This window comes from Dromiciops gliroides, chromosome 4 (genome assembly GCF_019393635.1).
Source record: "Dromiciops gliroides isolate mDroGli1 chromosome 4, mDroGli1.pri, whole genome shotgun sequence".
Taxonomy (NCBI): Eukaryota; Metazoa; Chordata; class Mammalia; order Microbiotheria; family Microbiotheriidae; genus Dromiciops; species Dromiciops gliroides.
Window position 1 is genome coordinate 227,415,869 of NC_057864.1, and position 25,857 is coordinate 227,441,725.

General features: G+C 37.7%; 2 protein-coding genes across 3 annotated transcripts in view; both read right to left on the minus strand.

Annotated features, from left to right (window-relative positions):
- LOC122752702 (zinc finger protein 850-like) overlaps positions 1 to 25,857 on the minus strand; it is a 1,092,329-nt gene that overhangs the window by 243,562 nt on the left and 822,910 nt on the right. The window contains 1 exon segment of the mRNA XM_043999585.1: positions 7,916 to 7,926. Coding sequence (XP_043855520.1) covers positions 7,916 to 7,926 — 11 coding nt within the window.
- The window catches only part of PMP22 (peripheral myelin protein 22), a 61,499-nt gene that overhangs the window by 2,333 nt on the left and 33,309 nt on the right, over positions 1 to 25,857 (minus strand). For both annotated transcript variants that reach the window (XM_043999610.1, XM_043999609.1), the window contains exon 4: positions 13,513 to 13,653. In XM_043999610.1, the coding sequence (XP_043855545.1) occupies positions 13,513 to 13,653 (141 nt within the window). The remainder of the gene's footprint in view (positions 1 to 13,512; positions 13,654 to 25,857) is intronic.

Consider the following 25,857-nt stretch of genomic DNA (forward strand, 5'->3'; position numbering starts at 1 on the left):
CAGATGATAGCTATATCAAGTATTTGAAGTGCTGTCATGTGGAAGAAGATTAAATTTGTCTTTCTTGGCTTTCAAGGAGTGAACTAGGAGCAAAGGTTGGAAGCTGCAGAGGCAAATTTTGCTCAGTATAAGCAATAACTTCCTAATGATCACAACTGAGATGGGGTAGAGGGGATTACAACTCTGCCACAAGTTGGACCAGATGACCTTTGCAATCCCTTCTAATTTTGAGACTCAAAGACTCCAATTCTTATGGAAGTCTCTAAGGAAAAGGAAGAGGAGAAGAAAGAAAATAAATGAGTGAGAAGACAAAGGAAGGAGGGAGAAGGCAGAGAAAGAAAAATAGAACTGAGTATTTGAAATGAAATGAAAGGGTCTGGAATGGCTATGCAGTGAATAAACTAGTAAATTTTCTAATCAGTAGCAGCTTTGTTCACTTGTCTTCCACCATAAGAACTGAGGTTATTCTCTGAACCTTAGATAAGGATGAATGGATACAGGACAAACTAGAAGGTAAAGGAACATCTCCTCTCTCAGCATAAGGATTCTGTAGTGAAGGGAGAGAAGACCAGCATCCCAATAATGTCTGTCACATCTCTGTTAAAGTAGAGGGTAAAAAATCCATGGATGTCAACAGCCCTAGCTTATGCCTACACAAAGTCTACTCTGTTCGCCACTAAAAACAAGGTCTTTGAGTTTCTACCAGAGATCCCATTATAAATTCAACATGCCACTGAGATTACTTTCATTCTAAATTTCCCAGATGGCCCCTAGGACCACCTACATTTAACCTCAATACTATTTGAGCTATTTGTACACTGCCACTTTGTTTAAGCAAAGTGCAGAAGTTGGAATATGTTGAATTAATAAGGTCCAGAAAGTTTTCTTTTTCTAGTCAGAGAAGAAAACTCCTACTCCTTTGGCCCTGGTTGAGATAGCTAAGCAATTATCTTAGAACTCAAGTAGAATTAGAATCACAAACTGCTATTGTACTTCTTACCTACAGAAAGCTGACTAAGGTCTTGATAACTGTTTGATAAAGGAAACAACTGCTAATGATCCACTGCAGTTTTGAAGGAACCATAATCCTAATCTTCTGGGACCACACTGACTATTATTAAGACCACTAGTCCTTAAGTATTTTCATCCGGTTGGCCTCCTTACTCTCAAGTCACAACTCCCAGAAAAAAGAATTTCCTTTCTATTGAGAAGGGGATCTTCTCTTTAAGAAAATGTGAAGTTGTCAACTGAATAATAGTCTACCTATAGAAAGGAGTATGGCAAGTGACCCTAGTGAAGGGTGGTTAGAGAATGAGGTGCTAATAGTGCGCTGCCTAGAAAGGATGTGATAATAAAGGATAAAATCTAGGTAATAATATTGGTAATAAGCTAATGATAGTGATAATAACCTAAAGCTAAGTCAAAGCTGATAATACTGACAGGGTTTCAGTTAGGAGGAAATACATCAATCAGTTCCTTTTGAGAAATATGCTGGCATCTATGTATCCCAGTTGTATTAGTCTATGGGAAATTCTGGGTTGAATCCCCAGCCCACAGATACAGAAATGGAAATTTTTGGTGAATATGCATGGGCTTAGAAAAGTCACCTTCTATTTGTGTCTGGTCTCTGGAGCTGGCAGAACTTCAGAAATGAAGAAAACTCAATTTAATTAGAATAGTCAGCTTGGATAGTTTCAAGACCAGAAAAAGGAGATAAAGTTAATTTCCTAAGTGCTCACATACTCCAGAAGGATCTGTGATGTAATCACTGTGGATGTTTTCTCCAATATTGCAGATCATGACTCATCCATGCCTGACAATGTCCCATGAGCCTTTCTTACTTTCTCCTAACATTTCAAGGATGCCAGTGGAACACATGGGTTTGTTTACCACATGACTGACCTTTTTTTTTTGGATAATACATTTCTTTGGGGAAAATAACTTTATTTTATTTCTTCATATTTTTTGTTATATTTTAAAGTCAGCCCATACCTTCTAAGAGCTTTATTATTTAGAAGTTATGTTGCTCCCTGACTAGCAATACTAGTGTAATATTGGAATTTAAAAGATGGTCCTTTGCTTCTGGGAGAAGTTTGGGGTCATCTGATAGGCACCCCCTTAGATTCTATTTTTTTTTCCTTTTAATCCTCCCTTCAAGATCAGGAAGCTTGTTTTGCTTGTGATTATGTCCTCTCCAGTACTATACTTCCTCTTAACCTTCCCCTCCCATCCTCATTCACTTCCCTGTGGTGTTTGATGTATTTCTACAGGAAACTCTGTGTGTGTGTGTGTGTGTGTGTGTGTGTGTGTGTGTGTGTGTGTGTGTATATATATATATATATATAGATATATATATATATATATCTATATATATATATATATGTCTGTATTCAACCTTCCTTTTATCCATTTCAGTTAAGAGTGAGGTTCATTTGGTTCCCACCACTGCCCCCCCTCAGTGTTTGTATCCTATTTTTCACACACCCTAATTATAAGAAATAGCAAGTTCTACACCTTTCTCACTCTTTTCTACACTAATGTATTGCTTTTACATTTCCTTTTCTTTTCCCTATTGAAACCTTTAGAACAAACCATTTCACACTCAGATCCTCTGTTTTGTTTTGTAATTTAGCTCCCTCAATATCCTTTTAGGATAATAAGGTTTAAAGGGACACTTCTTTCTTTTTTTCCCCCAGTAGAGTGTTAGTACTACATCATCATACAGCCTCCTCCAATTGCACAAATAAATTTTCTCTGGATTCCTGTTTGCATTTCTGTTTCTTCTCAGTTCTGGTCTTTTCTTAAGAAATGCTTGAAAGCCCATTAAAGCTCTATACTTCTTCCACACTCAGCAGGATTACATTCATCTTTGCAGGATAATTTATTTTTAGCTGTAAACCTGTATCTTTTGCCTTTTGGAATATTGTATTTCAATATCTCTTGTGTGATCCTTACAGTGGATACTTGGTATTTGAACTCCTTTTTGGATGCTTGTAGGTGTTTTTTTTTTTTTCCTTTGACATTGGGGCTCTGGATTTTATCTCAGAAAATCCTGAGGTTTTTCCTTTTGGGATCTGTTTCAGGAGGTGATTGATGGATTCTTTTTATCTTTATCTTGCCTTCTATTTTGAAGAGACCTGGGCAGTTTTTATTTGTATTATCTTGAAATACAGTGTATAGACTTTTCTTTAACCATGGTTTGAATTCAAATTATCTCTTGAACTGTTTCCTAGGTCAGCTTTTTATATTACATATCTTACATTTTCTTCTATCTTTTCAATCCTTTGATTATGTTTGAATGCTTCTTGATGTCTCACAGTTACTGATTTTTGTTTGTCTATTCTAGTTTTCAGGAAGTTTGTTATTTGGTTAAAATTTGCCAATTTCTCTTCTAAGCTATTCTCTTTTCAACATGCTTCTCCAAACATTTTATTTCATTTTTAAAAATTTCTCTTTAATTCCTTTTAGGTAATCAGGTAGCAGCTTTGTCTACTTGTCTTCCACCAATGTCTAAAGAACTGAGGTAATTCTTTTCTTCAGGTAAACCTGAAGAAAATCCATTCTTTCCTTTGTGTCTCTGCTTGCAGTTTTTTTACAGTTAACTTTTTTCTTTTTTTGGGTGCTCTCTAGATTTGCAATATTTGTAAATACTGGTTGATTTTTTTTACCATCAGCTTTAGTTCTTGGATTAAGAGCTTTGTGACATGGCGGCCAGTTGTGATTTTGAGTGAAGTAGTCCACCCTGCTTGGTTTCATTCTGCATTTTGTACTGAATGCCACCTCTCAGAGTTAATTACCCCTTAGATCTAGGTTAAGAGCACTGGATCTTCAGGGCTCTTTATGGTATCTTAGGACAGTGTTTGTGACTTTGAATACATGGGCACCCAGGACATCCTTGTCTGAGAGCTGCTGCTACACTTTCACTTACTGAAGCTACTGTCCAACACCACTCCTCTTAACTACTCTGCCCTTGGCAGGGAGGAGGGCTTTCTCAAAGCTGAGACTCTGGATTTGCCTGGGAGACGGCTTTCCTGCCAGACCTCTTTCCTATTGTCCATGTGTTGCTAGCTAACTTTTTGTGTAGTTCTAGTTTGAAGAAGTCATTAAAGGTAGATTAGGCTGTCTATGTTCAGGCTGCCATACTGACTACAAGTTTATATGGATCTCTTAAAGCAAGTTTGAGAACCATAGAAGTTTACTCTTTGGGGCTTGAAATATCAATCCCTTTGGAATTAACACATCTCTTGAATCCATAACAAAGTCATGAAGAACACAAATCCCCAGTCAACACATTGTTGTCTAGGAATGCGACAAAGTCCAATTCTTGACGATCTGCCTTAATATTTTGCTTTCTGCTGCCAAATAAAGCTTTTCCACTGTCAGGTTCTGTAAGACTGCAGTTGGTGTAAATGTTTGACGTTGAGCCAGAACTATCAGTGAAACAAATAAAGTCACTACAGTTCACACTATGTAAGCAAGATTTGTAATCTCTGGACTATTTGTTAAAACACTGTTGGGAGCATATTGGCCAAATACAAGAACAATGACCTGGATAGACTGTTTGATTACTCAATAAATAAGCATTTATGAAATACCTACTTTGTACTGTGTTGGGCCCTGGGGACAGAAAGATAAAAACAAAACAATCTTTTCCCTTAAGGAGCTTACATTCTATTGGGAAGTATACAACATGGTTATTAGGGAGTGAAAGTGGGATCCACTACTCTTTTTCTTACTCTTTTTTTTTTTTTGAGGGCAGAAAACTTAAATGTACTGCCTGTTACTACCAAGAACTCATATCTTTTGTTCTGGAACCTAGAGCCTTATAACCAGAAATCTTCTATTCAGTGTACATTTTCAGCAGGAGTGTAAGAATTACAAACAAGAAAGGAAAAAAGCCCCTAACTTAAGCACTTACTGTGTGCTATGAACTGTGTGAAGTGCTTAAAAATATGATTTCATTTGATCCTCTCAACAATACTGGGAGGTAGGCCATCTTACAAACTGAGGAAACTGAGGAAGACAGAGGTTAAGTAAGTTGCCCAGTGTTACACAGTAACTAAGTGTCTGAGGCCAGATTTTCCTGACTCCAGACTCAGCACTCTATCCTTGTATTTCTGGCTGTCTAGAAGAAGCATTCTATTACTACCATCCTTTATCATAGCTCCATGGACAGGACTCTACATGCTCACTTCCCTATAGCATACAGTAAAGACAGAATAGACCAAAGAACTAATCTAGTTCAGACTACTTATTATTTAGTAATTGGTAGTATTTTATTTTTCAATCACATGTAAAGATTGTTTTCAACATTCATTTTTATAAGATTTTGAGTTTCAAATTTTCTCCTTCCCTCTCTTCCCTCTCCCCTCCCCAAGATAGCAAGCAATCAGATATAGGTTTTAAATATGTGTGTGGGGGTGTGTATGTACAATCATGTTATACAGATTTCTGTATTTGCCAGACTACTTATTTTACAGATGATGAAACCGAGGTCCAAATAGGGAGAGCAGTTTAATTAACATGAATTATTTGATGAGCACTTTCCTCAACTCATCAGAAGGACCACCAGCATGAAGTTGTGGGAACTCTAACACTGATTGCCTTATATAGCTTCTCAAGTTCTGCCTTTCCTGATATTTTTATGGAATTTGATTAATTTTTGTTTTCAGTATTCTGAACTTGCTAGCCTTTTTATGTAACTGACACATTTCTGGACGCGGAAGTGTGAAGACTTAAGTTCTTCTCTTGCCTCTGACATTAAATAGCTTTGTGATCATGGACAAGTCATTTAACCTCTTTGCGCCTCTGAAAAATAGGGATGGTAATAATACCTGTAATACCTCATAGGGTTGCTGTGACACTCAAATGGGAGAATATAATATAAAATACTTTGTAAACTTTAAAGTACTATATTGCCTGTTGTTAATATTAAGCTACAGAATTTCCACCATCCCAGCTCTTGTGTCATCCCCAGCCTCACAGTCTTCAAATCTGACATCCCTGAACAACATATGATGCTTCTTAAAATAGTTTCCAACTCTAGCTTTAGTGGAACCAGGTCTTGTGAGAAACCAGTAAAGAAACTGTGCTCTTTCTATTCACCCCCACCCCAATTTTCTTAATCTATATCCAAAAGTTCATGGTGATATTTAAAAGACAAATAATCAAGATGAATAGGAAAAGTTTAAGTGCATAATGGTTTCCTCACACTAATCATGTTTTGATTTTACTCAGAATTAAAAAGGAACAACAGGGGCATCTAGGTGGCTCAGTGGATAAAGCACTGGTCCTGGATTCAGGAGGACCTGAGTTCAAATCCAACCTCAGACACTTGACACTTAATAGCTGTGTGACCCTGAGCAAGTCACTTAACCCTCATTGCCCCACAAAAAAAAAAAAGATAAAAAAGAAAAAGGAAAAAAAGAAAAAGGAACAATACTGACTTATGCTGGACATTAATAAAGGGACTTGGTGCTTCGACACATTGTTCTTTTTGAAATTAATAACTTGAAGTTTACACCCCTAATTCCAGCAAACCTCTGGAGGCTAGCATATCTAATAACTAAATGGATAGAATTAAAATCTAGTGACATAGGGAGTGTAACTGCTAGACTAAAATTTATAAGAACCTATACACTACGATTGGTATTAATTGTCTATAGGAAACTTTTCACATATATATATATATATATATATATATATATATATATATATATATATATATATATATATATATATATATATATATATATATATATAGTTTTGTTTTGTTTTGTTTTTTGTGGGGCAATGAGGGTTAAGTGACTTGCCCAGGGTCACACAGCTAGTAAGTGTCAAATGTCTGAGATCAGATTTGAACTCAGGTCCTCCTGAATCCAGGGTCGGTGCTTTATCCACTGTACCACCTAGCTGCTGCATTTTATATTTATTTTCAAAAGATAACCTCTGTTTGGCATGCAAAGCTGTTCATGACCTGGCCCCTTTCTCTCTTCTTATACCTCTCTTCTTATACCTTACACTTCCCCCATCCTTCCTAGCCTCCCAACCCCATATGCTAGTATCTGATGACACTAGTCTCACTGCTATTCCTCAAACAGGACACGTCATCTCTTGACTCTGAGTATTTTCACTGGCTGATCCCCATGCATGGAATGCTTTCCCTCCTCATCTCTGTCTTCAGGCTTCCTTCAAGTCCCATCTAAAATACCTTTTACAGAAATCCTTTTCCCCATCCCTCTTAATTCTAATGCCTTCCCTCAGTTGATTATTTCCCATTTATCTCATATATAGCTCGGTTGTACATAGTTATTTTCATATTGTCTCACACATTAGATTGTGAACTCATGAATAGGGACTGTTAACTTTCTTTTCCTTCTTTTTTGTTGTTGTTATCTTTCTTCATATCCCCAGTGATTATCACAGTACGAGGTATATAATAGATGTTTACTCATTGTTCCTAGTTTTGTCTTTTGGGGCTAAGAAAAGCAAGTTGTGATACAGTGGAATGAGTACTAGGCTTGGATTCATAGGACCTAGGTTTAAATCCCAATTGATACTTCAATGGTGTCATTTGACACTGACACTGTTATTTGACAGTGAATTTGGACATGTCAGTTATTCTCACGGAGCCCTTTATTGTCCTCACCTGTAAAAGGAGAGGGTTGAGTTAGAGGTCCTCCAAGGTCCTTTCTGCTTAAATCTATTATTCTAATGTTACTACTTCAGAGCATAAGTATATATTATTATGTATTATATATCAGAATATTTACATACATTCTAAGTTACTGGCTTTTTTCCATCCCTCATCCTTCTTGATCTCTCTTCAGCCTTTGATGCTGGTGATCACGTTTTTTTCCTTGTTACTCTCTTCTCTCTAAGTTTTTGAGACACTACTCTATTCTGGTTTTCCTACCACCTATATGACTACTCCTCAACATGCTTCGCTGGATCTTTGTTTAGGTCATGCCCACCAACCCTGGATATCTCCAAGGTCCATGTTCTAGATCCTTTTCTATTCTTCTTCCATACTAATTTCCTTGGTTATTTCAGCTGCTCCCATAGATTAAATTATCATCTCTACTGGCCTCTTTGCTATTCCTCAAGAAAGATACTCTATCTCCAAAGCCTGGGCATTTTCACTGGCTGTCCCCAAAGTCTGGAATGTTCTTCTTTCTCATCTCTACTTCTTGGCTACCCAGATTTGCTCCTAGAAAGCAAGGACTATCTTTTGCCTTTCGTTGTACCTCTAGTATATAGTGCCTTGGATGCAGTAGGTGCTAAACAAATGTTTACTGATAATTGATTGATTTTCAAATTTATTTATCCATGCATAGTCTCTCTCTTAATCTCCAGACTTGCATCTCCAACTGCCTATTGAATGTCTTGAATAGACCAAAACCAAACTCCATTATTTTTCCTCCAAACCCTTCTCTTTTCCTAACTTCCCTATTATTATTGAGGGTACTATCATCCTGTCGTTCATCCAGGATCAAAACCAAGGTGTCATCCTTGACTACTCACTCTCAACTCCCCATATCTGATTCATTGTCAAGATGTTAATTTTACCTTCATAACATATGTTGTATGTGCCTCCTTCTTTCCTTTGATACTTCCAGCATCCTAGTGCAGAACCTCATTAACTCACACCTGAACTACTGAAAACATTTTGTCACCTTGTTCCAAGACACTTCCCACTCCAGTTCATTTTCATTCAGCTGTCAAAGTGATCTTCCTAAAGCACATGTCTCACCATATCCTGCCTCTATTTTCCAGTGGCTCCCTATCACCTTTGAGATCAAATATAAAATCCTCTTTTTTAAAGTCCTTTATAACCTATATTCTTCCTATCATCCTCGTCTTCTTGCACCTAACTCATGGCACTCCGCCATCCAGAAGACCAGACATCTTGCTGTTCTTTGCACAAGACATTCCATCTCTCAGCTCTGGGCAATTTCACAGGCTGTCTGCCATGTATGGCATGCTGTCCCTCTTTATTCCTTTTTCTTGGTTTCCCTGGCTTCTTTCAAATCCCAGTTAAAATCCCATTTTCTACAAGAAATCATTTCCAATCACTCTTTTTTTTGGGGGGTGGGTGAGGCAACTGGGGTTAAGTGACTTGCCCAGGGTCACACAGCTAGTAAGTGTCAAGCGTCTGAGGCTGGATTTGAACTCAGGACCTCCTGAATCCAGGGTCAGTGCTTTATCCACTGTGCCACCTAGCTACCCCTCTCCAATCACTCTTTAAATCTTGTCCTTGTCTGCTTCTGTGTTTCTGCTCCAGCTTTTCTCTCTCTTTTTTTTTTTTAATGAGGCAATTGGGGTTAAGTGACTTGCCTAGGGTCACACAGCTAGTAAGTGTTAAGTGTCTGAGGCCGGATTTGAACTCAGGTTCTCCTGAATCCAGGGCCGGTGCTTTATCCACTGTGCCACCTAGCCACCCCCTCTCCAATCACTCTTAATGCTGGTGTCTCTCTCTTGATTATCCCCATTTGGCAGTTAGGTGGCACAATGGATAAAGCACGAAACCTGGAATGAGGAAGATCTGCAGATCATCACTGAAACCTGACTCAACACTGTCCTGTCCCAAAGGTTCATCCTTACTCCACCCAGTCCTTTTACTGTGCCATCTGGAATGCCAGTTCCATTGGCAACAAACCTCCCTTCATCTTAAATCTATTACCCTTGCACTCCTTCCATCTACTTGTTCTTACTGAAACCTAGATTTTCCCTGATGACATAGTTTCCTTGGCTATCCTTTGTAGTACTGGCTTCTCAGATTATTGAATGAGATGAGGGAGTCTGAATATTCCTTGTTCCCCATCACCACTTCCAAATTTTCCTCCTTCCTCCCTCCCTTGACATCACAATTCTCTGCCAGGCCATCTCCTTTGTACTAGCCACTCTCTCCATCCACCTTTCCCCATTTTGACTCTTAAAGAGTCAATTGAACCAATTCAACTCTACGCTATCTTCCTCTCTTGGATTCCTAGGCCCCCTATTAAAGCCTCAGCCTTGGATCATTCCCACCATTGGTTGATTTTGTGCCTACACATGTGCTGCTAAAAGAAAGTAGAGAAATTAATGAACTTGTTCTGACTGGGTCCACTACAGATTTATGTTATGTAACCCCAACTGGGCCCTCATTGCTATTCAGCAATCATACTACGCCTCCTTTATCAGCTCACTATTCTACTCTCCACAGCAGCTCTTCCAAACCCCTTTCATCTCTCCTCAAACCTCCCATGGGTCTCCCTACCCTTCTCAGCTGAGAACCTTCCCATATCCTTTACAGAAAAAATGAGGCCATTCACAGTGAGTTCCCTCTTTCCCCCTTCCTCCTCTTCTATCTCTCAGGTGCCTTTTGGCATTTTCTCCTCCTTCACCCCTGTTTCACATAATGAAGTGGCCTTATTCCTTACCAAGACTAACCCCTCCACTTGTTTAAGCAATTCCATTTCATCACATATCCTCCAACAGATTGCCTCCTCTGTTATCCCCACCCTCTCACTTAGTTTCAATCTCTCCCTTCCTACTTCCTACCAATGTTTCCCTTATCTTGACAAAACAAAACATTACTTGATCCTTGCATCACTGCTAACTATCATCTTGTTTATCTTCTGCCTTTTGTAGGTAAACTCCTAGAAAAAGTTGTCCACAATAGGTTCCTCCACTTTCTCTCTTCTCGCTTTCTTCTTAACCCCTTACAATCTAGCTTCTAACCTTGCCATTTCAGTGAAAGTGCTCTCTTCAAAGTTACTAATGATCTCTTAGTTACCAAATCCAATGGCCTTTTTTAAATCCTCCTTCTCCCTTGACTTCTCTACAGCCTTTCTCATTGTTGATGACTCTCTCTTCCTTTATACTTTCTTCTCTACAGGTTTTTGGGACATTACTCTCTGCTAGTTTTCCTCTTACCTATCTGACCACCCCTATGCTTTCTTTTCTGAATCTTCTTCTAGATTATGCCTATGATTAATAGATGTCCCTCAGGGTTCTATCCTGGGTGCTCTTCTCTTCTCCCTCTATATTACTTCACTTGGTGATTTCATCAGCTCCCATAGATTTAATTATCATCTTTATGCTGATTCTTTATTTTTTCAATTTTTGCAGGGCAATGAGGGTTAAGTGACTTGCCCAGGGTCACACAGCTAGTGTCAAGTATCAGAGGTTAGATTTGAATTCAGGTTTTCCTGAATCTAGGTCTGGTGCTTTATCCACTGTGCCACCTAGATGCCCCTATGCTGATTCTTAAATCTACTTTTTCTGCCCCAGTCTGCTGACCTCCAATCTTGTATCTCCAGCTGCTTTTCGGACATTTTAAGTTAGATGTCTAGTAGACAACTTAAACTTAATATGTGCAAAACAGAATTCATTATCTTTCCTTCTAAACCTTCCCTAGCTTTCACTTCTTCACCTTCTTTTCCATACCCCCTTCCCTATTACTGTAAAGGGCAACAACATCCTCCCAGTCACTCAAGCTCCCAACCTAATAGTCATTCTGGATTCATCACTATCTCTCATGTCCCTATCTACCATCCAAGCCATTGATTTCACCTTTACAATACCCCCTTCTCTCCTCTGACACTGACAACCCTCTAGTGCAGGCCCTTATCACCTCACACCTGTGTTATTGCAGTAGACTGCAGTGGGTTGGCCAGCTTCAAGTCTGTTAGTAGTCCAATCCATCCTCCATTCAGTCATTAAGTTATTTTCCTAAAATGCAGATCTGAACATGTTACTACTCCATACCCTCCCCCAATAAACTCCAGAGGCTTCTTTTTGCTTTCAGGAACAAATACAAAATGCTCTGTTTGGTATTCAAATCCCTTCATAACGTAGTCTCTTCCTTCCTTTCCAGTCTTCTTACACCTTACTCCCTGACACATGCTCTTTTCATCCAGTGATGCTGGCCTCCTGGCCATTTTATTTCTCAGTTTGGCATTTTCTCTGGTTGTTCCCCATGCCTGGAATTCTCTTCCTCCTTCACTTCGACTGCTTATTTCCCTGGCTTCTTTTAAGTCCCACTTTCTACATGAAGATTTCTTTAACATCTCTCTCTCTCTCTCACTGGACAATGAGGGTTAAGTGACTTGCCCAGGGTCACACAGCTAGTGTCAAGTGTCTGAGGCTGGATCTGAACTCAGGTCCTCCTGAATCCAGGGCCAGTGCTTTATCCACTGCACCACCTAGCTGCCCCCTAACATCTCTTAATTCTAGTGCCTTCCCTTTCAATTGTTTTCTATTATTTCAGTACGTAGCTTGCTTTGTATATGTTTGGTTGCATGTTGTCTTTCCTATTATATGTAAGCTCCTTGAGGGCAGAGACTGTCTTTTATATCCCCAGTATCTTTTTTTGGTATCCTTTTATATCCCTGGTGTTTAGCACAGTGACCAGCACATAGTAGGTACTTAATAAATATTTATTGCATTGAACCTAGGTTCAAATTCTCTCTCAGACACTTATTAGTTGTGTGAGCCTGAGAAAGCCCCTTAACCTGTCTTATCTCAGTTTTTTCATGTATAAAATTTGGATATAAATAGCAACTACCTTGCAGGATTGTTGAGGACAAAATGAGATTATATTTGAAAAGTGCTTTACAAACCTTAATAACTACATAAATGCTAGCTATTATTGTTTTCATTATTATTAACCTCGTATATATCTTGCTTGTATATGCTCTGTGAGCTTTCTGAGTACAGGGACTATCTTTTGATTTTCTTTGTAGTCTTCAAGCTTAGCATAGTGTCTAGCACATAGTAGGTATTTAATAAATGATTGTTGATGGACTGTTGAATGAATATGATTCTATTAAGTCAAATATCTTTTCCACATGAAGGTTTTTCAAGTGTTTTTTTTAAAGATAGTCATCATTTGGCTTCTTATTTTTTTTTACTTTTCTTTTTGTTACTTTTTCTTTCACTTGATCTTCACATGGCATGTAGTCTCCAGTCAACCCATCATCCTGGTTCCCTTCTCTAGATACCTACTACCCCTGCTACATTTCAGAGTCCATTTTGGGGTATGTGTGTATGGGTAGGTATTCCTTTATTCTATGCAGAAGTGATCCCAGTTCCCTGTACAGTATTATGCAAGGACACCTATGGTCAATACAATTAATGTGCCATGTCTGGCTCCACAGATCAAATCTTACACAAAACCAGCTTCTATGAAACAAGGGCCAGCTGAGATAAGAACAAATACATCTAGAGTCTCCTCAGTTCTGAGGAGTAAGCAGCTAATGACTTGGAGTAGGGCAGCTACTATTAAAATAGTTTAATGCCCAGGATTAAAAGAGTCACTTTTCTAAGTATGCCTTTTTCATAATCTCTTTCCCAGATGCTGTATTTACTTTCTGAAGAAGTCAACAGGGCGCTCCTCCACCTTCATTCAAATGGTCACAGTGACAATGATATTCAGTGTATTCTAAAGATCAATGGGTGTCTGTATGTCTTATGTCTTCTCTTCTGATCCTTTGACCTTCTTCCCACCTTGTTTTGGATATAACTTACCAGAGAGGATCTGGAAGATTCCAGTGATGTAAAATCGTCCACCTTTGGTGAGAGTAAAAAGCTGGCAGAAGAACAGGAACAAGGAAAGGACACTGAATATAATGGAAAGGATCATGGTGGCTTGAACAGATTGCAGCCATTCTGGAGGGAAAGAGAGGGTAGAAAAAATTAGGAAAACAAGTTATATTTTGGCTTTCTGGTTGATAAAGGACCAAAGGGACTTTGAGGACTAATTGTACATACCATAAGAGAAATCAAACAGAAATTACCAGGCTAGTCACTGAACGCTGGCACAAGCAGCTCAAGAAACAGTTTGTCTTAGAAAAATCTATGGTAAGAAATATTATTGCCAACAGGAAAACCAACAGCAGAACCTGATGAGGTTAAAAATAAATTTCTCCAAAAAAACTAACTTAGCCCTGTAACTACTGTTATTTTTTATATTTTAGCCACTTTTAAGAGGAATAATTCTTTAAAAATATTTTTCTTAATAGTATTTTCCCAGTAAAGATAGTTTTCAACATTTGTTTTTGTAAGATTTTGAGTTCCCAATTTTTCTCCCTCCCTCCCTTCCCTCTCCCCTCCCCAAGACAGCAAGCAATCTGATATAGGTTATAAATGTAACAACCACATTAAACATGTTTCCACATTAGTCATGTTGTGAAAGAAGAATCAGAACTAAAGGGAAAAACAAAAGAAAAAGTAAAAATAGTATGGTTCAATCTGTATTCAGATTCTACAGTTTTTTTTCTGGATGTAGAGAGCATTTTCCATCATGAGTCCTTTGTAAATGTCTCGGATCATTGTATTGCTGAGAAAAGTAAAGTCAATCACAGCTGATCATCACACATTGTTGCTGTTACTGTGTACAATGTTCTTCTGGTTCTACTTACTTCATTCATCATCAGTTCACTTAAGTCTTTCCAGGTAAGAAAAATAATTCTATAATATATTACATACTCCCCTGTCTCAATAAACAAAGTATACAAAACACAATTTAATTTTCTAACACACTCCTCCTCATTGTGAACATATCATTACAGACTATTTCCAAATCCCTTCCCTTTATCCCTCTTTGATCATTTAGTCAATCAATTAAGAAGCGTTACAATGTACCAGAATATAGTAAACACATAGCTAAATTCTGGGAATATAAATAAAAAGCAAAAATACCCAGTCCCTACCATCAAGGAGCCCCTAGTCTAATGTGGGAGACAAAATATATAGATCAGTACATACAGGACAAATACAGAGTAAATGGAAAGTAACTTTAGAGGGGAGAAAAGCAGCAAAAGATTCTTAGAAGAGGTGGATCTTGAACTGAATCTTAAAAGAATCCAGGAATTCTAAGACTTAGAGGTTGGAAGGGAAAGCCTTTCAAGAAAAGAGACTAGCCAGTGCAAAGGCACAGATATGGGGAGCTGTGTGCAAGAAATAGCAAGTGGGCCAGTATGACTGGATCATAGAGTACATGTAGGAGGATCGAATATGAGAGAGCTTTGAAGGCCAAACAAAAGTCCTGAAAGTAACAGTATATGACTGAGTTTACTGAATAGAGTGTGATTTATACCTTAGGAAAATAACACTTTTGGCAGGTGGATTGGAGTGCAGGGAGATGAACAGACTGACCATTTAGAAGGATACTACAAAGAGGATGGTGGCTTTTTGAGTAGAGAGAGGGAGAAATTTAAGAGAGATTCTGTAGAAAAATAAATTAGAAGATCTGGGAACTGACTGGCTATACAGGTTGCATGACAGAGAGAAGATAAGGAAAGTGGACATCACATTGATCTTGTGAACTTGGGTGACTGGGTGACCTAGTGATCAGATGACTCATTTTATAGGAAAGTTGGTTCCCCTGAGTAATAGGCAAGCTCAGAAGGGGAAGTGGGTTGATACAAAGTTCTGTTATGGTTATGTTGAGTTTTAAACTCCTGTGGGACATGCATGCAGTTGGTGATGTCGAATTGGAGCTAAGGAAAAAGATGAAGGTTGGATAAATAGGTCTAGGAATCATTTGCATAGATATGATCACTTAGCCCATGAGATCACTAAGAGAAAAAAAAAAATATATACATATACATATATATACATATATACATATATACATACACACACACACATATATATATATATATAAAGGTCTAGGATAGAATCTTGGGCCAGCAAAAGAAACTGAGAAGAACCAAGGTAAGAGAAGAACTAAGATAGAGAAGTACATGGTCTCACTTTTTCTGGTGAAGTATGAGGTGAGGTGGTCAAGGAAGCCAAATGAGTGAGGCAGTGGGAAAGAGTGGCATGGAAAGTTTGGAGAAGAAAAAGGTTTGTGGAGAGTGTGATAAGAAATCACTTAGGGAGAAGTAGTAGGATTGTTTTACTATACTGAATGCTTAGTTGAGATTAGCTAATATAAATTTTAATAGACCAGTCAGCACAGTTTCATGATTCGCTCTAGTACCATTCAGCTTATAAGTAGGAGTGTGAGAAGAGAATAATAGGAGTAATCCAGGATTGGAGTTTGACTAGTCACATGTGGTGACTAGAAATCAAGGGATTCAAGATTAGAGGATACCATAGAATTGAACTAGTACACCAAAGAGTCAAGATTGGGAAAGAAGTAGAACATAGCCAGAGCTTTGGATAGTACTGAGGCTTGGAAGGGTTACATAGTAAGGACAAAAAGTCTGTTTAGAGGGAGGGAGGCATAGGAAGAGTTAGAAAGATACAATTATGATAAGATAAGGAAATTTTAGAGTTCTTTTGTGGGTTTTTTTGTTTTTTCTTTTTCTTTGCAGGGCAATGAGGGTTAAGTGACTCGCCCAGGGTCACACAGCTAGTGTCTGAGTCCAGATTTGAACTTAGGTCCTCCTGAATCCAGGATCAGTGCTCTATCCACTGTGTCACCTAACTGCCCCCCAAAATTTAGAGTTCTTGAACATGGAAATGGAACGCTTGTGGGAGATGGCAAGGTCAATGGTATGATCATTCCTACCTTTAAAGTGAGGTTGAATGGATGGTCATAAGACCATATGGAGGTCATAAGAGTTGAGTAGAATTGTGAACTGGGAAGTTAGGGTATTTGAGAGAATACCATTATGTATTTTGAGTCTCATAAAATGAGAAAAAGGGTTAGTGTGGGGAAGAAGACTATAAACAAGGCACTAAACTTTATGGGACAAGAGGGAGAATATTCTCGGGGCTGATAAATAGTAGCTATCAGAATCTAGATAGTATGCTAAATTTGTATCGAATGAAACTCAGGCAGAGAGATGGCTGAGTGATGGTGATAGTGGAAATGGGACGCAAAGGGTATTGAACTCGCTCACCAAAGAGAATGGATATGAATGAAAGTGCAGCCAGTATTATCAGGAGAGAGACATGTTTCCATAAGTGCCAGGAGATGGAAGGAGTGAGAAAGGCAGAACCTTAAGATCAAAAAAAGTTTGTTAATTATGGAACAGTCATTCTAGAGAGCATGATAGAAGAAATGGGCAGATATGGAGCAGAACACAGTGGGGGAAGAGGAAGTCAAGTGGAATGCAAATGAGAGAAAGGACAGTTGAAGTTTGTTCTGTGACAGCTGCCTTATGTCTTTCTCTTTAAAAATTTTTTTCTTAAATTTTTATTTAAATACTTTATCTTATTTAACTTTTCAAGTGCTTGTTTCTTGTCTGCTCAATTAAACAGTAAACAACTTGAGGTCCAGGACCAAGTCTCAATTGAATCTAATATCAGTTTTGTGTTTGTTTTGCTTATTCTGTATGCCTGCAAAGTCCTCTATCTGTTGATTTTCTACCCATCTCTAAAGCCTAACTGAAATGCTCCCTTGCACAAGGGAGCATTCCCTAATTTCTTCCAGCAGGTAATGAATTCCTCCTCACAAAATACTTGGTTTATATATTTCTAGTATTCACTTATCATGTAAAATTATATATTATAGCATTTGTGTATATATTATACTGTCCTCTTGGGCTAAAAGTTTGATAAAAATAGGGACCACTGCCTTATTTAAATTGTATCTCCCCCAGAGACTAGCATAAGCACCTTCGCGCAGTATATGCTTAATAAATGTTTGTTAAATTTCAATGATTTCTATCCTCAACCTAACATAGAACTTTCTTTGTATGTAGTAGATGCTCAATAAATATTTATTGATCTGATCATGCAGTCCTAAAATGGGTACAAATGAAAGAAATCCAACACCCATTCCTGAAATGTTTTCAGAAGTCATAAAAATAAAAAGTTAATATTTAATATGCAACTCATCAAATGAAAGTCCTAGCAGGCAAAGTACCTAGTTGGTTTCTTACACAATTACTTAATAACTGTTTGTTGAATGAAAATGAAGCACTTTCCTGAAAAGAACAGGGAGAGATCCACAAGACCTGTCTCTTACATCTATCCTGATTAGATATGCATTCCACTCAGCTTTTGGAGACATCATGGAATCACAGCAATTTAGAACTGGGATGGATTTTAGGTATCATCTTGTACAAAGTGCTCATTTTTCAGATGAGAAAATTCAGATGAGGTCCAACTAGCAAGGCAAAGATTTGACCCCAGGTCTTCTGTCTCCCATAAATGGCTCTACTTTGGGATAAGGGGCAGCTGGGTAATGAAGTGAATTTAACAGAATAGGCAAACATCTTTTGGCCATTATTATATTTAATTTATATATGTTTAAATTTATAAAAAAAGTAGTATGGTTGCATTAATTTGTTCAAAGCTAAAGGGGAAGGAAGTAGACAAATCCAGTTTCTTCTTAAGGGAGGTGGGAAAAAAACCCCCACAAATAACAACAATACAAGTCCCTATGTTTGGGGAGAGTCACTCCATTTAGTAGACCACTTGACTGGTCCTAAAGTGGTGGTAGGAAAGGCTTCATAGAAAGCCAGAACCAAAAGAAAATTTGCTAGCGTTTTCTTTAATAGGAAACAAAGATAGGGTAATTGTAAACACCCCTCTCCCCCAATTCCTTAGTTTCTGAATAAGACTTAAAGTGTTTAGGTAGAATGTGACTTCAGTTTAGCTGTGTGGATGAAGACTGTGAATGACTTAATTATTCTCAGCAATACAATGATCCAAGACAATCCCAAAAGATGAATGATGAAGCATACTATCCACCTCCAAAGAAAGAACTGATATTGATTGAACACAGACTGAATCATGCTATTTTTCATTTTCTTTCTTACATTTTTTCTTTTATTCAAGTTTTCTTATACAAAAGGACTAACATGGTAATGTCTTACATAATTGTACATATATAACCTGTATCTGATTGCTTATCTCCTCAGGGAGGAGGGAGATGAGGAAGGAAAAGAGGGATAGAATTTGGAACTCAAAACTTTAATTAAAAATGATTATTATTAAAGAAACACCAACAAGCCAAAATCAATGAATAACCAAATTCCTTCTATAATATCCATCTACAACTAGAAGTCATCTGCTCTCTACTTAAAAACCTATAGTGATGGAGAACTCACTACCATATATGCACATATGTATATATGTATATATATAACAAATTATATGTGTATAGAGACAGACATATATATATATATATATGTAATTGTACAGGAATGGCTATGGGGGAGTGATGGTGACATTAGAAAATATATTTGAAACCAATGCTAATCTTCCATATAAAAGGAATTTGGAGGGTAATATTTATTGTTGATATTGGATATCATTGTTGCTTTTTTTAAATATCAAAGATCGACTGTAACAGAATTTAGAGTTGGGACCTTAGAGATCATCTAATTTAACCCCATTATTTTACAGTTAAGGAAAATGAAGTACAGAGACAATGGCTTAGTCATATCTAAGTGTTGGACACAGCTCTTACCATGGGTTTTTTTTTGTTTGTTTGTTTTTTTACGGGGCAATGGGGTCAAGTGACTTGCCCAGGGTCACACAGCTAGTAAGTGTCAAGTGTCTGAGGCCGGATTTGAACTCAGGAACTCCTGAATCCAGGGCCGGTGCTTTATCCACTGCGCCACCTAGCCGCCCCTTACCATGGGTTTTTGGTTTCAAAAGGCACAGATGAAATTAAGCACAGAATTTCTACATTTTCTTTGGATTTCTGTTCTTTTTTGGGGGGGGGGCAGGGCAATGGGGGTTAAGTGATTTGCTCAGGGTCACACACAGCTAGTAAGTGTCAAGTGTCTGAGGTCAAATTTGAACTCAGGTCTTCCTGAATCCAGGGTCGGTGCTTTATCCACTGAGCTACCCAGCTGCCCCAGATTTCTCTTCTTTTGAATAAAAACCTTAATATTTCTACTTAAGCTATAAATTAAGGAAGATGAGCTTATAGTCTCCCCAAGTTTGCCACCTATAGTTAGTTTCACCATGGATACAAGTGAGCACAGAAAAAAAAAAGAATTTTGTAGAAAGCACATTGGTTCAATGCTACACATTTGCACCCTAGAATACTTCTTGGTAGCCAGATAAATCACTGAAAATAATTCACCCAACCAGGAAGAAATTTTTGGGAATACAATAGTTTTCTTCACTAGAGAACCATTTTCTCTTTGCCTCATTTTCCTTAACTGTAAAATGATTCTGACCCGAATTAGATGATCTCTAAGGTCCTAGCTCTAAGTTCTATGACCCAATATAGCATTTTTTTTGTGTGTGTGGGGGCAATAAGGGTTAAGTGACTTGCCCAAGGTCACAGCTAGTAAGTGTCAAGTGTCTGAGGTCGAATTTGAACTCAGGACCTCCTGAATCCAGGGCTGGTGCTTTATCCACTGCACCACCTAGCTGCCCCTCAATATAGCAATTTTATATGCTCATTCTTAAATCATAATCTTGTTGAATTTTTTTTAATAAATGAAATTCTTAATACACTTGTCAGAGATATAGTCTTTGGAGGATCTCTACTGAAACAGTGCTCATTATTAACAACCATTTTATATATGTATGGGGCAGCTTGAAGTCAAGTAGAACTGAGTTCAAATCCTGCCTCAGACACTTTCTAGCTATGTGACCCTTGGCGAGTCACTATACAACTTTTAGCCTCGGTTTCCCTTATTTATAAAATAGGCATAATAGTTGTACTACAGGGTTGTTGTGAAGACGAAGTAAGAAAAAAAAGCACTTTTTAAACCTTAAAGTGCTATATTGTATAAGCTATTACATTTATTATATAACAGCCCCTCTGCATTACTTCTCTCATTTATACTTGCTTTCACAAGATGTACCTACCTTACCTTGTGGATCTGTATTCCTAACTCCATAGTTCACAAGTCCACAGAATTATGCTTTCTACTAAATAGGCAGTCAGTAAACTCTTAAAGGCAGTTACTAAGATGGCAAAGTAAAAATAACAAGCACAGTTTTCCCAGAAACCTGGGCCACACTCTCTCACAAATATATCACCTATGGGTAGAATGGTCTCAAACTTGGAGTTCAAATGGTAGTGAGGTACATAACTAGGATGTTTTCAGACATCTTTGGGACCAGATTTGAATTATTCTATAGAAATGCCAATCAATTATTCTGAAAATCATGCAAGACAAAGGAAAAAAGTTCAACAGTAAAATAACTGCAAACATGGGCAAAACTGCCAAATTTTATAGATTTGTAAGTAAAGGTGTGATCCACTGAGACTTCAACAAAACTGAAAGTTGGGAGGGGCAAAGACAAACAATGAAAAGTAAAGTCTTTAAAAAGGAAGTATATTATATGCCACTTAAGGGGTCAGTAAATTGAATACCTCATCTCCATATGAAAGGGTCATCAACAAAGATAACGAATTTGCTCTGGGGCAAAGACTCCCTACCTTTATCCTCAGTCATTTAGAATCTTGGAAAGGTAAACAGATCTTCACCATAAGGGGTAGGGTCCCTCACAAAAGAAAACTGTTCTGCACCAGTAAAAAGTGTCAAACAAGAACTCCCAGACTTCTTTTATGTCTTATGTGGAGGTGACAAACTTCAGTCAAGGCGCTAAGAAAGTCAAACTGGAAAGAATTATGTTAATCTTAGGCTAAGGTTTGCTGTCCTCACTGAAAGAGCACTACAAAAAGCTTTAGAAAGCAGTATAATGCACAGAGCACAGTTAATACCCCAGAGGCTGGAAAATCTCCTCTAATCATCCATGAGCAAGTTCAACCTGTATAACAGAGATTCTATGCCTAGTGAAGAGACTAATGATTAAGTGAGTTGACTCATCCAGTGGAAATGCTATTCTTGAGTGAACTTCATGGGGACGCTCCAGAGAAAGAAAGAATAACAAGGCACTGGTATCCCATGTGAGGTGCTTTGTCCACATCTGTTCCCTACAAACCTGTCTCACTAACATCTGCTTTAAGTTTATTCCCAATTTCTTCCCTGATTCTATGAATCTTTACATATTCTCTTGGAAGCGAGTAAAGATTTTGGGGGAAATGCTTTATAACTACTGTTTTTGCTATGCCAGTTGAGTAAATGCCTTTTCAAAGGTGGGGCAGGAGAGGTAGGTATGAAAGAAAATACTTGTTACTTGTAAAGAACTAAAATAAGTCACATACCAAAATATATCATTCTTTTTGAATGGTTATATTCTTCTGAATGATTATGAACATCATTTAGTAGGCTCTCCATAGTTTGTGGCTTGATACAATCAATACAATGCCATTTACTGCCATGAGTATCTAGAGAACCTTACTGTCTTTAGGGAACATCTCTTCTATTTTTACTTTTACTCTGTGCTGGACATTTGTGCATATAAACAAACAAACAGACAAACAAATAAACAAACAGACAGACGGATAGATAGATAGATAACCGAACACCTACTGTGTGCCAGATACTATGCTAGGCTCTGTGGATATGAATACAAATTCAAAGAATAAACTCCTACACACAAGGAGTATAGTCTTCCTATTGTGTGCTTCACTTGATGTTTATAATCAGAGTTGTCAGAGAAAGGTATCTCCTTTGTTGCATTTTTCAAGAAACCTTAAATGATCTTCCCATTTATATAGAAGACACTTTATTGAAAGACTCACTAAACTAATTTATATTCTAATCTTTGTTGCCTTTAGCTGCTACATCTCTCATTTAGCAAGGATTTCAAGATTTTCTAAGGTGGCTTTTAGACTTTCTATGATGTGGCATTCACTTTACATGTCTTTAGCAAATGGTAGTTGTCAATATCAATATCTGTTCTTTTATCAAGTTCCCTAATTTGCAATCAATAGCTTGTTTAAATATATAAGGTTGGATTTCTTTTAACTGAAATAATATTTTCCCATTTTTGGCCTTCTAAATTGTTTTTTATTTCTATCCCTTCTCTTTGTTGATGGTCAGACTGTAACAGCTGATTCAGGCACATTGGTTGCCAGTCATTTCTGCCACTTCTCATCTCATCTGTTAGCCAACCTTTCATTTAGCTGCAACTTCCTTTTGTTTTCTGCTTTCATTTCTAGTGTGGATGCCAAGATTGCTGAGTTACAGTTCTTCTAGTAGTACAGCCATTCACTGGACAATGGTTAAATTAATGTTTATATATAGACTAAAATTTGTATAATTCTTACCACCACTGTTTTGTCATTCTTCTAACATCATTGCAAAAGCAGAAGGTAAGGGCAGCTAGGTGACACAGTGGATAAAGTACAGGCCCTGGATTCAGGAGGACCTGAGTTCAAATCCAGCCTCAGACACTTGACACTATCTGTGTGACCCTGGGCAAGTCACTTAACCCCCATTGCCCCATACAAAACAAAACAAAACACAAAACAAAAAAACAAATAACAAAAAAAGCAGAAGGTGGAAGGGGGGAGGGGGAGTAATCACAGAAGACTGAGTACCATTTTGTATTTTTCTTTGATTGTCATGGCCAAATTCACTACATAATGAATCCTAATTGTGATATTTTTCTCTGTACTTAGGTAAGCTTACATAAAAAATCAGACAGTTTGCCCATGAAACCATATTCAATGTCTTTCTAGTGATGTCACCAACAAGAAGGAGGACTAGACAGTTTTTCCAATCCTCTTGAACCTCTCCAAAATAGAATAAGCAAGAGATAAAGCAATTTCAGTGAGCTCTGCTGTCTGAGACATCAAGAAATTGAACAAGATAACAACCTGATGAACTAATAGCAGAGAAGGCTAATCTGTAATCCCTAACAAGCTCACTCAGCACCCATTCCATCAAAACTCATCATACTCTGGCAAAGCTACACAAGCCAACCAAGAGCTGGCAACAGAATCAAACTCTACCCCCACCTCCCTGGAGACCAGACAAAAGCCAGAAGCTTGCTCTGGCTGGAATGACAGTGTGGCAGTGCTCAATGCTGCAGCATTGCTCAGCCATAGAAATGAGGAATAAAGGGATCTGGGGCAAGATGCCAATATGTGTGCATATCCACCAAGTCTGCAAAAAATGGGGACTGGTATTTCATTATGGCTGGTTCTGTCTCCCCAGAAATCACTTGGGTCAGAGACCAATGCTGGTGAAATGTGAATTGCCTAATTTGAGATCCAGCCCCCAGAAAACCATCATCAAAGCATAAGAAGCATGATGTGGGGAAAAAAGACTGACATGACCAAATATCAGAGAGGAAGTTAAAGATCTTGAGAACAAGCAGATAAACCAATAGGGAAGATATTAATAACAAAAAGGAAATGACCTACAGATCTTCTAAATGAATTCAGATATCTAGGGAAGGGGGAAGGGAACAAGCATTTATTACAGCCTATCATGTGCTAGGCATTATCCTAAAAGCTTTACCTCAAATTTTACCTCATTTGATAAATGCCAAAAGACAAAGAAAATGAATCAATCCCTGATGAGGCAAAGAACCCTGTGAATTCCCAAGAAAGCATGGAACCACAACCACATGACTGTGTTCTTAAATGGTCTAAGAGAGAAATAAAAACTGAAAAAGCAGATTTTATGGATTGTGTAACAGAAATACTTGGTAGAATATAAAAACTTGAATCCGTGTTAGCCCACTTCACCAAAGAAGCAAAAGAAAGAACAACTGATTGGGAATACAAATACACAGAAGTGAAAGGCAATCTGGAAGAAAAGAAGCAAAAACAAAAACATTAAAAGAAAACATGATTTCTATACAACCAAAATATATAAATCTGAAAGACAGGATGCATAGACACAGCAATACTTCTATATTCTCTATTACCTGCAGGAACTGCTATGTCTCAGAGTTAAGTACAACAGAAAAAGAGGATCAAGGGGCAGGCAATGAGATGGAAAGTGTTTAAGAGATGAAAAGTAAAATAATGTGAGAGGGCCAGCATTTCCATGACATCTTCTTTCCTCCCATAAAAGATTTTATCAGAAAGAAGACAAAGTGACCCTTGGGCCTAATTGGCCTCAGCTTCCCTAACAGTTTCCTGACCACCTAGGGCCTCCTATAGTCTAGGCCTCTCAGAGTCGGTGGGTGCCTAAGACCATGCTAGTTGCCAAACTGTGATGATACGCTGACCAGACATGTTTCCAAATGGAGACAAGGGGATCTGTGTCCACAGAAGCTAAATGCTACTGTGTTCTTGTTGCACATTCTTGTTGTTTTAGGGTAAAATAAACTCCTTTGTTAAAATGTTCATTGATTTGCAAGTGCCTCATTTCAACCCAACATCAAAGCTCTGGTCTTACAGCCACAACTACAGCAAATGGATACCTTAGAAGCTTTAATTCTATGAAGAATACAGAAATTAAAGAAGGAATAAATAAGTATAAATGTCATCAATCAAAAAATAATTCTGAAATAGACAAAAAGGCAAGACAATAATGAAGAGAATGAGAAAAAGAAATCTTTTTTTTAGAAAAAGCACACACAAGGAAATGAAAAACTAACAAAAAAAGCTGAGGGGGAAAAGAAAAGGAATTCTACTTGACTGCTTAACTGAGGAAAAAACAGGGGGGAGAACTGGATTAACCAGATGGAATGAAATAAAGGAAAAAGAATTAATAAGTTAAGCAAAAAGCAGTGTCTTTCTGTCATGAAAGAAACTGCCAGAGACTTTTCTCCCCTGGTGTAGTTTTCAAGAAGCCAGAGAAAAAAAAATAATGTAGAATAAACTTTAAAATATGTCCAAAGTAAATTTTTTTTGGAGAGCTAGTTGTTAAACATTTACCAACACACCCTTTCCAATCCCCAATTTTCTTTCTTTTGCTTACATAAAAATTTAGGAAGGACTTTCTTATTTGTTTGATGTTCAATTATTGTTATTTACATTTTTCTAGAACACAAAAAATCCAGAAACTTGATATTAATTTAGTTTCATAGACAACTGAACATCCCATGGATAAAAGATGGAAACTTATGTCATGGGCAACATGAACATACAAGAACATAATACAGAGCAAAACATTATCATTCAAGGGAAATGCC